The following is a 15,667-nucleotide window of genomic DNA, read 5'->3' as shown; positions in this document are numbered from 1 at the left end:
GGGCCACGTGGCGCGGTGTCGAGGCCAGCTGCGGCACCTGCAGCACTGCTGCGGCTGTACTTCGCCACCGCGCACCAACCGGTAGCGGCACAGGCCGGGAGGGGGGTGGTGTGACAGGAGAATGGTGTGGTGCTGGGAGGGGAAGGCACACGGTCAAATCTGGGCAGTGCCAGCAGAAGCAGGAGCAGCGATATGCAGGGAGGCACCAAAGCAGAATGCGGGGTGCTCTCGGCTGCAGCGGGGGAGGCGAGGACTCGATTGACAAACCGCGCAAATGTGTCATGGAAAGTGGGATATTTGACATTCATGCTGCGCATATTATATTATATATTACATGGGTAAATTATTCATCGTACGGTCGGCTCAGCGGAAACGGCGATGAACAAAAGCAAAATATACACAGCGAAGATTGGTACTTATATGCTGCTCAAATTATGATAAACCCCTGCTACTGCTGCCGGTGGCGATCACGACAAGATCGACGATAATAATTCATCAGGTGGAGCCGCGGGGCAGCCGGGGGTGAGCATGCTACCGTTGCGTTGCTGGATTTTTGGGCTCGCGCACCGACACGGGCGAGAGGAAAGCCTTCAGTTCAGCTGCTGATGTGGCTAAGCATCCACGCTGGCAGCCCAATGAGAGCCTGCGGCTGCGCTGCTGCCCGCTCCACCCTCCCGCCTGCTGCCACAGGCACAGGGTAGCTGCTGCACAAACCAGACAAACGGGCGGGTATTCTTTTGTCAGTTGCTGCCTGGAATGGTCAGTAGGGCATCGCGCGTTCTGGGGGAAAATAGGGAAGATCTTTACTATTTTGGGATTGGAGTGTGATGTGATCTACCTGATATTTGTTGCTGGGGGAGCTTCTCTCATCATGAAGGACGAGGAAGACGAGCTTGTTTGTTGTTGATTCTGGTCCCATTGCGCTTGCTGTCGCTGAGCTTTCTGCTTCTCTGCGGGCTGCATGGAAGGAGCAATAACGCTTTCTGTCAATTTAACTTTCTTCATGGGAAAACAATGGAAGAGCTAGAGCATGGACGAGGCAATGGGTTGAGCAGCCAGCAGCCATAGCTATGCCTACCTCCTTCTGCAGAATCTTGTTCTCCTCCTGCAGGGACTTCTCCTGCGGAGCGCGTGGATGTTACAGTGCATTCACAACATTCACATGGCTTGCTATAAACCAAGTCCATCTGATGGACAGCTAAAGAAATCACAGTTTAACATGCAAGTTCGACAATTTACCTTCCGTTGAAGCTCCGAAATTGACTCCATCATAAGCTGGCTCTGCACATGCAACGAATATAATACGTAGTTGTCAGCTTTTTTAGCACATCATTGTCCCCGCGTAGTGTACAGTATATATGGTTACACTACCTTTCTGGATCTGATATGTTTCAGTGAACTCTCTAGCTGCTGCTCTAGTTGCTGAAGCTCCTTGAGATTCAGAGTTTCAAGATCCTCTCCCATGAGGTGCCTGTAGGACACACAAATTGGCTCGTATATTTTTTCCACCGAGTAGTTTAATGAACTTGCTGCGACTTAAATCACAATGAATTACTTTTGACATTTCTGTATCGTCTCAACCTTCGCCTTTAGCTTTGTATATTCATGGCACCAGTTGCCCTGGGTGGACATCATGAAAAGGAATAATACTACCAATTCAGTATGTCACAGTTAAAGGGGATAACTAACTGAACCAAGGACTGCTATTGGTTGTGTGATTTTTTTCTATTAGTTTGAAATCAATTTATTGCTGTGAATAACTAGGACACTGGACCATCTATAGTCACAAATATGACAAATATCCATGGAGTTTGCATTAGGATAGTAAAAAAAAAGGTTGACAACATATGGTTGAATTTAGTATTTCTTGTGCTTCCATAGCCTACTATAAACATGGTATAACATATGGGTACTTTTAGGATCTATATTGCTAAACCTCAATAACAATATGTGCGTCTTGATCCTACTAATGTCACACAAAAACAGATCCTGAAAACACATGTGAGTTAGTATATAATAAAGAGAATTTTTTTATACCAAGAGAATATCCCAAATTATCAATGCTTTGTAATTTGTTTACGCCTATGTATTCTTATAACTGCCAACAGTATGTCAGTACTGACGCCTGTCTTGTGATTGCCAAGTCCACCAAATACATAAAAAAATCAAAGTAAATCCTGTTGAAAAGTGAACATAATGGTGGAACTAATTACGGTCAATTCCACAATGTCTGTTCGTATCTGTCTTTGTCTCCTTCCCTCTTTTGGGACGTGCGTGGCAATTTATTTTGACTAGTGATCAATGACAATTATTTGACATGTGCATATTGAGCCTACAATCCCTGCTTTTGTGAAACACTAAATTGCTAGCACTTCACAAATAGTAGCATATAGAATAAAACTAAGGTATTCCATGGACTGCCCGATAATGTCTGTTATACCACAATGTGCTCTGATAGGTCTAAGTGGATAAAGACTTCGAGTCCATCTAACATTCATATTTACTGCATCAATGATACATCCATGCAAGGGAAAGCAGTTTTTCTGCTCCTAGGTACAGATTAATTTGGCAAAAGAAATAAAGTAGTAGGTTCTACCAATAGTTCAAGACAAGACCAACATGTTTATACAGTACAATCAGTTCAACATGAAAGATCATAGTTTTGGCCCAACTTGACACGAACTGAATGAGATTTCTTATGAACAAAAGCTAAAAACAAACAGTAGTAATGAGTAATGAATCAAATAAAGACAAATTACTAAAGCTAGTACCTGAGTTTCAGATTCTGCTGAAACGAGAACCTTTTCTGCATAGGAGTAGCGTTCATACCGTTCAAGAATTTTGTCCATACTGTGAAAATTGTGGAAATGATATTTTATCACTGGAAGTAAATAAATGTAAACATGAATATACAATTGAAGATAAAGAATGGGAGAAGTGTGTATTCAGTAATGTACGCAATTATCATGGCACCTTTATGCCCTATAAGACTTCAATCATAAATTCATAATGTAATATTTTATACACTACAATAAATTCATACAGACATACACTACCTAAATATTCTCCCTTTTTCAACAAGGATGTAAAAACACTTAGTGCAACTGGTTAAGAAACCAAATTAGAAGCAGGATACAAAAAATGGAGTCCAATTTTGACATCCCAGTTAATTACAGCACCAGCGTCCTCAAGAACAGTTACAGAAGACAGCAACATATATGAAGTAAATTAAAGAAGCCAAGTCAAAATAAGGTTGCGGATGCTGTTAACTGCATTACATTGCAGCTAGCTCTTTCAGTCAGTTTAAGTGTGGAAGTATATCTTTTAAGAATTCATAGTAGTCTTTTTATATAACCTGTACCATAAAATTGGTTATCATCAAAACTGAACTATGTTAATGAAAGAACCTCGGTCCAAAAGTTGAACATTTCTCCAAACATAGAAAGTACTGCTATGAACTATTCCTGTATAGTTTCTTTTATGATTCAAGACTCTATTTGTTTTCTGCAGTAACTTAATTTCCATGGAGCAATGTATAAATATTCACATTAAAGTATATGAATATCTAGCAAATCACATAAGCTTACTAAATTTAAAACATCATGGTATAAATGAAAGCTTCTCTTGTCCATCAGTTAATTTACAAGACACTTGCATAACAACATAGGATAATAGGAAGAAGTCTACATAACCCCCCAAACTACTATGGTAGGACTACATCACGCCCCAAACTAAAAATCGGATATTCACCCCTCCAACTTTTCAAAACTATGTACTTAGCCCCCTTAGCTGGTTTTGCATAGCGATTTTAGCCACGTGGCATGCTGAGATGGACAGAAATGCTGAGTTGGACCATATCTCGTCATGCCACATGGCTAAAACCGCTATGCAAAATCAGCTAAGGGGGCTAAGCACACGTTTTTGCAAAGTTGAGGGATTAAATATTAGGTTTGTTTAGTTTGGTGGGTGATGTAGTCCAACCACAATAGTTTGGGGGTTACATAGACTTGTTCCTAAGATAATATCTTGGAAAAACTTTACAAGGGTATTACTATAAACTTATCTTTAGGAACTTGTGTTTGGAATAATTATTTGAGTAAAATGCACCAGAGGTCCATCAACTCGTAAGAAGGTATCACTTAAGTCCATCAAGTTTGAAATTGCATTTCTGGTTCATAAACTTGTAATTTGTGTCATTTAGGTCCACAAACTTTGAAAGTCCATTTCTAGATCCATAAACTTGTAATTTGTGTCACCTAGATCTATACCCCTCCATCTAGCCTTCATGCATTGATATCACACCAACATGAATCTACACGGTGCCCACACATTGATGGTGTTTCACAAGAAGGGAGCCCCAATTTTGAATCAAGAGCACATGGAGAGAAGGTAGGAGGGATGAAAGACTTATTTTGGAGGTTATTGACATGTATTAGGATTCAAAGGAAAGCTTACAGATTGCCATTGGTGAGTTCTGGAGATTAGATCTAGATATGAACCCGTAATGTGGGTGGAGAGGAGGGGTGATGGCTTGGAAAAGGTGGAGGATGTCAAAGAGGGACTCAAAGCATGCGTACTGTGGTAGGGGATATTATGTCCTTTGTGGCGCGGGGAGCCAGATATGGTGGCACCAGGTGTTGTGGCAAAAAATCTCGTGACGATGTTAGACTGGGATCAATCCACAATGGTTCTCGGTGAGGGGCTGAAAGATATTTATGGATAGTGATATCGAGACGACCATTGTGGGCGTGTCTGTGACCACACAACTACTCATGGATGAAGTTTATGGATCTAAAAATGCACTTTTGGAGTTTATAGATCTAAGTGGCAGAAATTACAAGTTTATGGAATGCACTTTTAGAGTTTATGGACCTATGTCTTCAAAGTTTATGGACCTAAGTGTTGACACAATTTACAAGTTGATGGACCTAACAATGCACTTTTGGATTTCGTTAACCTAAATGACACACTCTTACAAGGCGGTGGACCTCTGGTGCATTTTATTCATAGTATTTTGTTAAATTAATCCATAAAGCAAACAGATAAAAGTGTGTGATTTTCCAGTTCATGTTTTGAGTGACTGTATGAATTTGGTTACTGACTTTTGTCAAATCATGAAGCACATCAAGCATAATCTTTTACATTTTTATACAAAAGCTAATTTCTAGAATTTTACCGAAAGGGGAAGGATAATTTTCAATATGTAAACACCATAGGTGTTCTGGAAAAATAAGGTCTTCGATAAAAGCTGCTAAAATAAAACCAGCAAAAGCTTTTGAAGTTATACACTTATTATACTTCAAGAAAGTGGTGGGCTGTAAGTCCAAGTTGGAGGGAACCTCATAGAACCTTATCTCTTAATTAAACAAGGAAATAAAACTGCAACTGAAAATTCAGATCAATGGAGTCCACAACAGGGTACCCCCATACGGCTATACACCACATGGCATTCATGTGTTAATGAGTGATATGTGGGAATGTTCCTACCTGTAAAGCTTGCATTGGTACACAACCACAATCATGAATCAAAATTGCACATGTGATATTGATCAAGATGCAAATAACATGCATTCCGAATCTAATCTGGTTGATTTTTCAATTCAATCTGCAACTATTTGCAATTTTAGAAGATAAGTGTGAAAAATGTCAAGATAAGTTGGAAAAGGAAGGGAGAAAATAATATAGGCATGTGACGAATGTTTAGAAAGTGAAATTGTTGCAAGTTAAATGTTCTCTGGTAGAGAAGGCTACTATTCATTCATCTATTTGAACTAGGAATCCATGCATATTGCAAAGGAACAGATTCTCATATAAAACTTCACTAAATTGAAAGGTCAAACACCTGCATTTTTTAAATTCTAGCAGCAATTCTCATGCGACTAATGCAAGTTCCCATTAGTTAACAAAGTGATCGTGTTTATGTCTTACATGTGTTTTTTACATAATCTCAGAATCCTGCTCACTGTAGGTTACAGGAGCTTGAGAGAACTGCAATAGACGAGTGCCACATTTTTTTTTCCTTTTTTCCAATGGGGCACCACCAACTTGCTTGGGAAAAAAGACTATGTTGTTGTTGTTATTGTAATGGGGCAGCACCCTAATTTCATTATTTCGGGGTAACCAAATTCACAGCAGATCAGGTTCTTACATGAGTGCCACACTTGAATGGATATAATGTCAAAGGATTTATATCCTCCTATTCAGCCTTACTCATGCAGTACTGAGTATCATATCTTCCTAGATTACATGCAAGCATCCCACATGTTGCTCGTGTAAGAACCCGTAACGCATCAACAAAAAAAATTCTTCTTGGTCTGAGAAACATATATATTGCACTACAAGGCACCAGGCCACCTATGCTTCTTTTTTACAGAGAGTTAATGATGATGAATAAGTTCAGTTAGGTCAAGTTAACAGTCTTTCCATCCCAAACTGCAGGTCTCTTCAAATTGAAACTTAGTCTTCCCATTTGCCTGAGAGTCCTCCCTTTTCAATCACATACATCACCAGTGGCGGAGCTGCAGCTTCTCGCCGGGGTCCGCCGACCCCGACGAATTTTGCTAAATCCAATGAAAATCACTGTTCATACATATTAATAGTGCATGATGACCCCGTCGTTTGATAGGTACAGGACCCTGGTGAACTTGTGGTCTGGCTTTTCCCCACATTACATGCATGACCTGTACTTGCATGTGTCCCCCTCCATCTACCCTCATTTGTTCTAACTCAATTAAACTGCTGAATGAGCTCGCAAGGAAGACACTTTAGTTATATCCGAATGAATGGTTCTTGGAGGATACACACGAAAAACCAATCATTGGAACTAATGACTTTTGGGGGGACAAGAAAGTGGAGAAGAGAAGAGGGAGAACAGACGTAGTTATTTTGATGCACAAGAGAGTATGTGTTTACTCGCATATATGTTCAGCCCCACTAATTAGCATAGTTCTGGAACAAAAATCAAGAACTGTATGCACACAACGTTAATCAATAAAAACTACGAACCTGATAAAATGCATAACTACTAACAAGATTTGCCCATCCACAAAAGTGCCTGGGTCGTCATGGCTAAGGGTCATTCATCAGATGATATGACATACTGATGGCAAAAGGAACGATGATAAAACAAAAGGGGAAAACGAGAAGAAATTCACATCAACTTAAGCAGCTGCAGTGAATGGGGTCTATTTAGAAACCAGTCACATCCACTAATTGTTCTGAATTAAACTCAGAAATGAGATGGTAATAGAAGCCAAGATGGGCTAATAGCCGATAGTAAGTAGTACTGAAGAGGGTGGGATCCACGTTATAGTAGTGTGTCTATCTATTCTTGCTTGGCGAAAATCAAGGCAACTCCCAGTAGCATGCATGTGTATCATAACAAAGTCAAATAAATAGTCTACACGCACACAAACTAAAGTTCATGTTGATTTTGGGCTTGAGATACTAGCATGCTCTACTGGAGGAGTTAGGCTCAGCACCATCGATCGTCAGTCAAGAGAGTGAGAGACAAGCTAGCTTAGATGCTTGTAGCAGTGAGCAAAACTCCATGTATGAAATCGTGTGTATACCATGAGGTCGACGGCAAGTAGCTCTAATCAACAGGGGTTGAAAGGATAGAAGAATAAAGAAATAATCACGACCAAACTTCTTTTCCCCGATAACGGATGTTAAATCACGGCCAAACTAAGCGGTGGATCGAAACGCGAAGAAAGAAGCAGACTCCAAGCAGCAAGCGAGGTAGCACATCATGTGGCTAGAAATTAATGATTTAATGGTACCAGCTGGATGAGCAAAATCCAAATTACAGAAACCATAATCCACCATGTAATCCTCAAAATCATCCCAGCATGGCAAGGATGTAACGTTCATATACAAATTAAGAGTAGGAGCTGAGTATAGCATAGTATCCTTCCTCTTCTGGTACTAAGCTTTGTACTCCTACTTAAGAGTCAACTCAGTCGAGCAATTAACACATGCAGCATATGGCAACAAAAATTTCCCCAAATAGAGCAGTACGAACGCCATCCCAAGCGAAAGCGGAACATAAAATTACCTCATATATAGCGCACGAGCGACGCACGCTACACGCTAAAATTCATCTAGAATTCTAGATCACCCGAGCACCGAAAAATCTCATCAAAATTCAGACAGATAAATAACCGAATACCGCAATTCAAAGTTGAAGCAGCTCGGAAACGGAGTAATCAAGCATTCAAGCTCAAGGAACGGGCTCGGTTGAAACGTAAGCGGGCGGAGTCAGCGAAGCGCGTACCATGTGTCTGTGGCGTACTCGTAGAGCTTCCCCTTGGTGGAGAAGATGATGAGTGCGACCTCGGCGTCGCAGAGCACGGAGATCTCGTGCGCCTTCTTGAGCAACCCCGAGCGGCGCTTGGAGAAGGTCACCTGGCGGTTGATCTTGTTCTCGATCCGCTTCAGCTGCACCTTCCCGCGCCCCATCGCCGCCTCCTCTCAACCAAGTCCTCCTGGTTCCCTCTCTAACCAATCCTCACGTCGCCTCAGCCGCGACGACAACGACGGCAGCAGCTATAAAACAGGCCACCTACGAGGGCTGATTGGCTAGATTCTGGTTGTGGAGGGTAGGCGGCAGCGCCGGGGAGTGCATGACGTCACGGCCGCGGTGGTGGAGAGAGAGAGTGGCAGGCGGGGGGGACCGGCCGGGGCGGGGAGGAGGAGGAGGAGGAGGAGGAGGGTGGCGCCGGATTTAAAGCGGCGCTGCCGCGCCGCGCGACGGATCGGCGGGGAGGAAGGCGGTATCGCGAAACCGGGATGGTTTCGTGCAGGGCGCTGTCGAACTGCCATTGGCCGAGGCTTCCCGTCGCCGGGGCCCGCCACCCCGCGGGGTGATGTGTCTCCTCCTCGTACGGTCGAAACGGAAAAAAAATTCCCTGCTGGAGGGCTGGGCCTGTTCGGTTGGGAACTAAGGCCGTGTTTAGGGGAGGTGTAAACCCAAATTTTTTTTGTGTGAGAATATTCCCAATTTGAAGTACTAAATGAAGTCTATTTACAAAACTTTTTGCACAGATGAGTTGTAAATCGCAAGACGAATCTAATGATGCTAATTAATCCATGATTAATCAATAATTAGCAAATGATTACTGTAGAATAACTGTTTCAAATCATGGATTAAGTAGGCTCATTAGATGCGTCTCGCGATTTACAGCCCAACCATGCAAAAAGTTTTGTAAATAGACTTCATTTAGTACTTCAAATTAGCAAGATTCCTTTTCACTTTAATGCGTTTACGGTTTTTTTGCGTTTACGGGTGGGATCTAAACACACCCTAAACCGGGCCTAAGCCGGTTGGGGCTGGCTGTTTCTATAGTGTGCTTGTGAGAGAAGATCAGCCGTAGCTGGCATCAGTTGTAAAGTTGCCTCCGTGCAGCCCTCCCTCCATGCATGCCACGCGGACGCAGTAAGGGCGTGTTTGGAAGGGTGGCTGTGGCCAGCCCGGCCCAGCGATCAGGCTATTGCCAGCCAGAGCCTGGTGGCAACGGGCCACCCATTCTTGTTTGTCGCAGTGACCCAACCCAGCCTGGGCGTCCCCAGGTGTTGTTTGGGTAGCACCTGGGAGCCGGGCTGGCAGCCCAACCACCACCAACTGCCAGTTCGAGGTGGTGTTTGGTGCCGAGCCAGGCTGGGCAACCATCTTGTTCGGTTGATCCATCTTGTTCCTTGTACTAGTATTGGATTGATCGACCATTCGTAAAAATTACACCAAGGTCTTGTTTCTTCACAGTCACAATTCACAGTAACCAGTTTCACCAAAGTTTTCACAGTCACAATACTAAGGTTCACAGTCACAATACCAAGGTTCACGGTCACAATACCAATGTTCACAATACCAAGGTGCCAAGGTTCAAGGGGTTCACGGTCACAATACCAACATTTACAATACCAAGGTTCAAGGGTTTCACGGTCACAATTTCGCGGAGGAGGGATGGCGCGAGAAGTTTCACCGTTCCCGCTCGAGACCGCGCGAGCCACCCGCCGCCGGCCGAAATCGCCCGCCTTGCGCCGCGCGGAGCCGAGCTCCCCAGCTACGCCGATTTCTCGCGTACGCTCGCAGCCAGGCGGAGGGGGCGGATTTGGCCCCCGCAGGCCGGGCCGGGGGAGACTTGAGTGAAGCCAAATGCTGGACTGGGCTCCCGGGAGCGCAGCCGAGCCCACGGGCCACCCTATCAAACACGCCTTAAGCATCAGATGCGCTGCTCACTGGGGCTTCGCTCGGCTCCCAATCTAAGGCCCCCTTTGGCACAGCTCCGCCCGGGCGAGCTTCAGTTTCGTGCTCCCTTTGGCGCAGCTTCAGTTTCGTGCTCCCTTTGGCACAGCTTCAGCGTTTGCAGCTTCTGACACTGTAGCAGTACTATGCTGAGGTGAGGCTGAAGCTGGTGAAGCTCGATTTCCTAGCTTCACCAATTTCACCACTTTTCCAGTTCATTTTGGCCCTTCTAGCTTCTTACTTGTCGGTGTCCTGACCCGGTGGTCCGGCACCAACTAGTGATGATGCTGCGTGTTCCTCGTCCCAGATGGTTGATGCAAGAGGCAACACAGTAACGCACGGGTTTATCCTGGTTCCGGCTGTGGGGCCGTACGTCCAGCAAAGGGGTGTGCGAGAGCACTGTACTGTCTTGCACCGGGGGTGCCTGTAGTAGGGGGTACAAGCGAGGCGAGAGAGGGAGGGAAGCTCCCAGGTCTCTGCTAGAGCAAGGGTTGATTGAGGCGAGTGCCAATATCGGGGCTCCGAAGAGCGTATGTGCTCTATGAGTGGTGCTGAGTGTTGTATTTTGTCCAGACGAACATCCCCCTGAGATAGAGCCCGCCTCCCCCTTTTATAGACACAAGGAGGGGCGGTGTACATGCACGGGAGAAAGGAGAAGTCGTTGTCTTCTCCCCGAATCGCGGGGGTGCAGTGGTCGAGCACTGTAGAAAGTGCACTGTGGGGTATAGCGTCTGGCATGGCAGTCGTCCTTGGTCTTGCGGAGATCGCGCCGGCGTCCTCGTAGCTCCAGCGGGCGGTGTGGTGGTTGTTGTAGGGGGTACCGTCCCCCAGGCTTGGCGTGGCGGCATTCCGAGGGTCCTGCAGGCCTGGGTCCTGTCCTGATCAAGGTCGAGGCCGCTTCCAAGGGTCGTGCCCATGCCGTTCGAGGGCTTCGCGGAGGGGAAAGTGTGCAGGAGGTATGGGGAGTTGGCAGTACAGTGGCTGGACCAGTGCTGGGCACGTCTTTCACTGCGTCGCTGGTTCCACAGTGCCGCCACAGTGTTCGGAATGGCGGAGCAGTGACCGGAGTTGGCGGACAGGACTCCGGTCACAGCCACTGTGCGGAGTGGCTGCCTGACGCCGTCCAACCCGGATGCTGCGGAGGAGTGGTTGGAATTTAATGCCTCCATACATCGGGCGGGTGAGAGGAAGGGCCGTTTGTCCTTCCTGTCGAGGGGTGGCCTCGAGCGAGGCAGAGTCGATCTGTTCTCTCGAGGGTAGGCTCGCTACCCTCGAGCAAGGCGGAGACGTGGGGCGCGGTCGAGGGTCTCGGCGGGCAGCCCTCGAGCGAGGCGGAGATCGCCCCGCGGGTTCGAGGGGTTTTGGATGGGCCGCACTGTGGACGTGGGTCGCGTACTGGGCTTCTTTGAGTCTTTTCATTTCTTCCGGATTGGAAGGAGGCTGTAGGCCTTTGTGGGCCCGGTTGCCTAACATGTGTTTGCGTTTTTACGGCGATTTTAGTCCCCTGGTTAGGGTGCACCTAATCATGGTACCCGACAGTAGCCCTCGAGCCTTTGGTCGAGTCAGGGGATTCGGCTAAAGGGTATTTGGCAATTTTACTCCTTGATGTGATCGATCGGCATTGCGTTCCCGCCGGGCGCGTCTGGGCGCTTGCCTGGTGGAGATGACAACTCGTCGGTCGGGGTAGTGCGCCTGCAGAAAAAGTACTCCGAGGCGCGCGCCCCTTCTTGTTTGTTTTGGTGACGAGATGCGTCAGCGTGCTGAGTAGGCCAAGGTCATTATGGCGCCTGCTGCTCTGCAGCCGGTGCTAATGCCGCGCTGTCCGACGTGCAGGGTCTCCGCCCTGCTTTCCCTGGTGGCCTCGCGATGCACCGTTCGAGGGCAGTCGGCCAGTGCCGATGTTGCGCTGCTCAACGTCCAGTGGCTCGACTTTGCCTTGTCTGGTCACGTCTCGGCACGATAACCGAGGGCGTCTTTCGCTCGTGGGGTGCCGCACCGTCACGGGCGGTCCAAGCCTTTCCCCTGCGACAGGCTTAAAGCTTGGCGCCCGACGCAACTATAAATAGGGGTCGTGGGACTCCTTTTCCTTTCCAACTTCCCTGCTCTTACTTCTAGCTTCGCCTAAGTCTCGTAATGTTTCCCTTTGCCTTTCACGGCCTACCCTCGGACGGGGTGGCCTGGCTCCTTTAGGCTTTGAGGCTAGAAGAATGCTTGCGAGTGGCGGGGGAATGCTGGAGAGGGCGTGCTCACCGTCCTTCAGCTTCAGTGGGATTAGCAGTAGAACATTGGGCTCGTGGGGTCCTGCTTCTGCGACGTCCCTCAGCCTGAAGGGGCGTTGAGACGCCTTACCATGGCGTCGGCGCCAGGTTTGGCAGCCGTTCTTTGCACCATCCCTCTTGGCGACAAAGTTGCTCTCTGGGAGGTGGCGTAGAGGGTGCTGTCCGCCAGCTTGGCCCCCCCGCAAGGTCTTCGGTGGAGGAGAAGCTAGAAGAAAGCTTGCGAGAAGGGCATCCCTTCGGACCCGTGTAGTCTAGGGGCTGCTCCTCGCAATCCCGAGCAGCCTGGTCGTAATGTCGGCCAAGGACTCGGTGCTCTTCATCGGCGCTCGCTCCTCCCCAAGACAGGGAAAATTGCCATGTAGGTGGCAATGCATTTGTACTTTTTGACGGCTTCGAGCCGGTAACTCTTTGTAATCTTTATTGCAAGGAGCAATGAAGTCTCCTACTTCTTCACGGAGAGGATGACCGAGGGTGTAAGGGTGAGCATCAACCCTGCAGAGGCTTAACCCTTCGAGCGCGTGACTCGGGTACTGACCGCGGTGGTCTTGGTTTGCCCGACGGGGGCGCAACGGTGCTCCGGGGAGCATTGTTGATTCGGGATCGGGGTTCGTCGCTGGAGAAGCAGTGAGGTGGCCACTCCGAGTTGCCTATGCAGATCATAGTCACCTCGAGCACCATGACGCCGCCGCTAGGGATGTTGCCGTCTGGCTGCTGAAGGCATTCGAGCAGGCCTGCAGAGGATTTTGGTCCTCGAATGTGTGAAGTTTCTTCCGTGGGGGCGCGTCAGCGCACCCGCGGGTGTAGCCCCCGAGGCATTGGAGGAGTGTTTGCACTCGTCCAAGGGCTATAAACGTCGCCCTATTTGGTTGCTTTACTAGGGAGGCTACTCAGCTTCCTTTTCAGCTGGCATCGGCATTCCTTTCAGCCGGCCTCGGCGTTTTTCGTGCTGGCACAGCGACTCGGGGTCCTGTTGAACCATCTGGCGGGCACGCGTTAAGAGTGGGGGTTTTGGTTAAACACATGGAGCTTCACAATCGATGGTTGTCGATCCATTCAAGGGTGCAGCCTGAGCCGCGGTGTGCGAGGAGCCCCCGAGCCCTGGCCTGTGTGAAGGCGTTCAGGGGACCCTCGACTTCTATTATGACCCTCGTCACCCTTCAGCAGGGAGGAGGGGTGAAGCGCACCATGCTACCCATGCCCGGGCCGCGAGCTATGACTGCTTCAGTGAGCTATTATCGGGTGGTTCAAGTGGACGTCCGTGCCCCATTTGATAGGGGTCGGCTCGTGGTCCGTGGACACATCACATAAAGCGCTCGCAAAGGTTCGCTAGGCGGGGCTCGGACCAATTCGATAGGGTCCGAGGGCTCGATGCTCTCCCTCGATGGGATCCCCCTGCTAGGCACCCTCGACTGGCCTTGAACACTGCGTAGGATGTCTCGAACTCCATGTTCGAGGGTAGCTTGTATGGTACATCCATGTAGTCCCTGACTCTGGTGATATGGGGCACCTGTCGAACCCTCGACGGGCCAGTCTTCGAACCTCTGATCAGTAAGGCCTCGAAGTCGATTTCCTTCGACGGTAAGGAATCCCCGAGGGGAATATTCCGTAACGGTTCGCTAAACGGCGTGGAGTCGCCGGTTGTGCGCGCCAGTCTCCCATTAGTCATGGGCTACATGGCCCAGTACGCTTAGCGCGGTGCGGGGTGTGCCTTTTCAGGCGGCTGCCTCGGGTAGGCGAAGAGGCGTGGGCGGCGGCTGACGGATGGAACAATGCTACAGTCGCGCCGCGCTCGTCGGTTACCGCGCCGTAATTATCGCCGAGTGCGCGCGTGGGAGACTCCGCGGTTGTGGGGCCCAACTGTCGATGACCGCAAAATCTACCGCATTCAATGCGGTGGATTCGGGTTGCGGCAGCGAATTTGCCCGTCTTGATGGATAAAAGCGAGGAAGGGGACATTATTTGGGCTCACCTGGCCACTTTGCCTTCGTCTCCCCTGCTTTCTCCGCCTCCCCTGCATCCTGAGCCCAGAGCCGCGAGCGGGAGGAAGAAGGAGAGAGCGAGAGCGTACCTTAGCCATTGTAGAGCTTGCCTCCCCGCATTCCCTGATAGTTCGAAGTGATGTCGGATGTCCAGGAGCCGTTGCCGTGGGGGAAGTCCACCGCCACCGTGGTGGTTTTGGAGCAGCTTGTCGCAGAGAGGCTGCTTCCAATGAACAACAACTTGGAGCGGCCGGCGTGGATTCCCCCGCGGCCGGAGGAGACCGAGCCGAATCCCCTCGAGGGCTACGTCGTGAGTCTCGTGCGGCTCCACGAGCGGGGATTCGGCGTTCCTGTCGTCAGATTCATGCGGGCGCTGTGCGAATACTACGGAGTGGAGCTGCACAACTTCAGCCCCAACTCCATCTCGCAGGCGGTGGTCTTCATCGCCATCTGCGAGGGGTACCTGGGGATCGAGGCGCGGGCTCGAAGATGTCGAACGTGTCGCTCCCCCGTGACGTCGCTGCCCGGAGGGCGAAGAATGCGATGGCGGAGTTCCTCGACAACCCAGATGATCTCTGGGAGATCAAGATGCACCCCGAGATGGGGTACCTTTTTGTGGTGAGTTCGAGTTTCAATTTGTAGTCGATTTGTGCTACTCCCCACTCCTTGATCCTGTCTTCGTTGCGTTTGTAGGGGGTGAGCTACAAGGGCAACACCTCGAAGCCCTCGGTCCCGGAGGAACGCGAAGTCAACCGCCTGCACGGATAGGCGATGAAGAAGAGGAAGGATGCGGCGGAGGAGGCCGCCGCCAGGAAGAGGAAGAGGAAGAGGAAGGAAAAGCACGATAAGGAGTGCAAGATTGCACACGCGGAGGGAAAGCCGCAGCCCGCCACGCCCGAGTCCACCGAGGAGGAGGACTCCTGTTGGTATTTCTTAACTCTCATAGAGAATCCACAAGCGCATGGAAATACCGTTGTAGCACTTCACCCGGGAGTATTCAGGGTATCGTATTTTCCACGAGGAACGGGTGTGTAATTGTCTTCTATCTAGATTACCCTGAAGAAGATAAGAGATAAAGATACCTTAGGGTAGTGTGATTCTGATCTATGGATAGGTTCAAGCGAAGATACACTAATGTTTCCACTCGCTCACTTTAGGCACCAGTT

At 48.7% G+C, this 15,667-nt stretch overlaps 1 protein-coding gene across 2 annotated transcripts; it reads right to left on the bottom strand.

Moving 5' to 3' along the window:
- Positions 1-277: 277 nt before the first annotated feature.
- On the bottom strand, positions 278-8,687 carry LOC120649735 (MADS-box transcription factor 14-like). Of its 2 annotated transcripts, none has more exons than XM_039926605.1 (8): positions 8,276-8,521; positions 2,772-2,850; positions 1,556-1,620; positions 1,372-1,471; positions 1,240-1,281; positions 1,079-1,120; positions 839-957; positions 278-704 (listed from the first exon to the last, which is right to left on the bottom strand). In XM_039926605.1, the coding sequence occupies exons 1-8, from the start codon at positions 8,458-8,460 to the stop codon at positions 596-598; spliced, it is 741 nt and encodes a 246-aa protein (XP_039782539.1). In that variant the 5' UTR covers positions 8,461-8,521; the 3' UTR covers positions 278-595. The 2 variants fall into 2 exon arrangements, with proteins under 2 accessions (XP_039782539.1, XP_039782540.1); XM_039926606.1 differs by having other exon boundaries at positions 290-701; positions 8,276-8,687.
- Between the last annotated feature and the right edge of the window lie 6,980 nt (positions 8,688-15,667).

The sequence above is a fragment of the Panicum virgatum genome, chromosome 9K, assembly GCF_016808335.1.
Source record: "Panicum virgatum strain AP13 chromosome 9K, P.virgatum_v5, whole genome shotgun sequence".
NCBI classification, from domain to species: Eukaryota; Viridiplantae; Streptophyta; class Magnoliopsida; order Poales; family Poaceae; genus Panicum; species Panicum virgatum.
Note: the sequence above shows the minus strand (reverse complement) of the source record. Positions and strands in the feature narration are given on the sequence as shown.

Bases quoted from the DNA above. Each gene is read 5' to 3' on its own strand.
- LOC120649735 (XM_039926605.1), bottom strand. From the start codon at position 8,460: ATGGGGCGCGGGAAGGTGCAGCTGAAGCGGATCGAGAACAAGATCAAC. The intron at 1,282-1,371 runs GTAGTGTAACCA...TTGCATGTGCAG, and splicing joins AACATATCAGATCCAGAAAG to AGCCAGCTTATGATGGAGTC. The intron at 705-838 runs GTAGATCACATC...TGGTTTGTGCAG, and splicing joins CCCCCAGCAACAAATATCAG to CAGCTACCCTGTGCCTGTGG.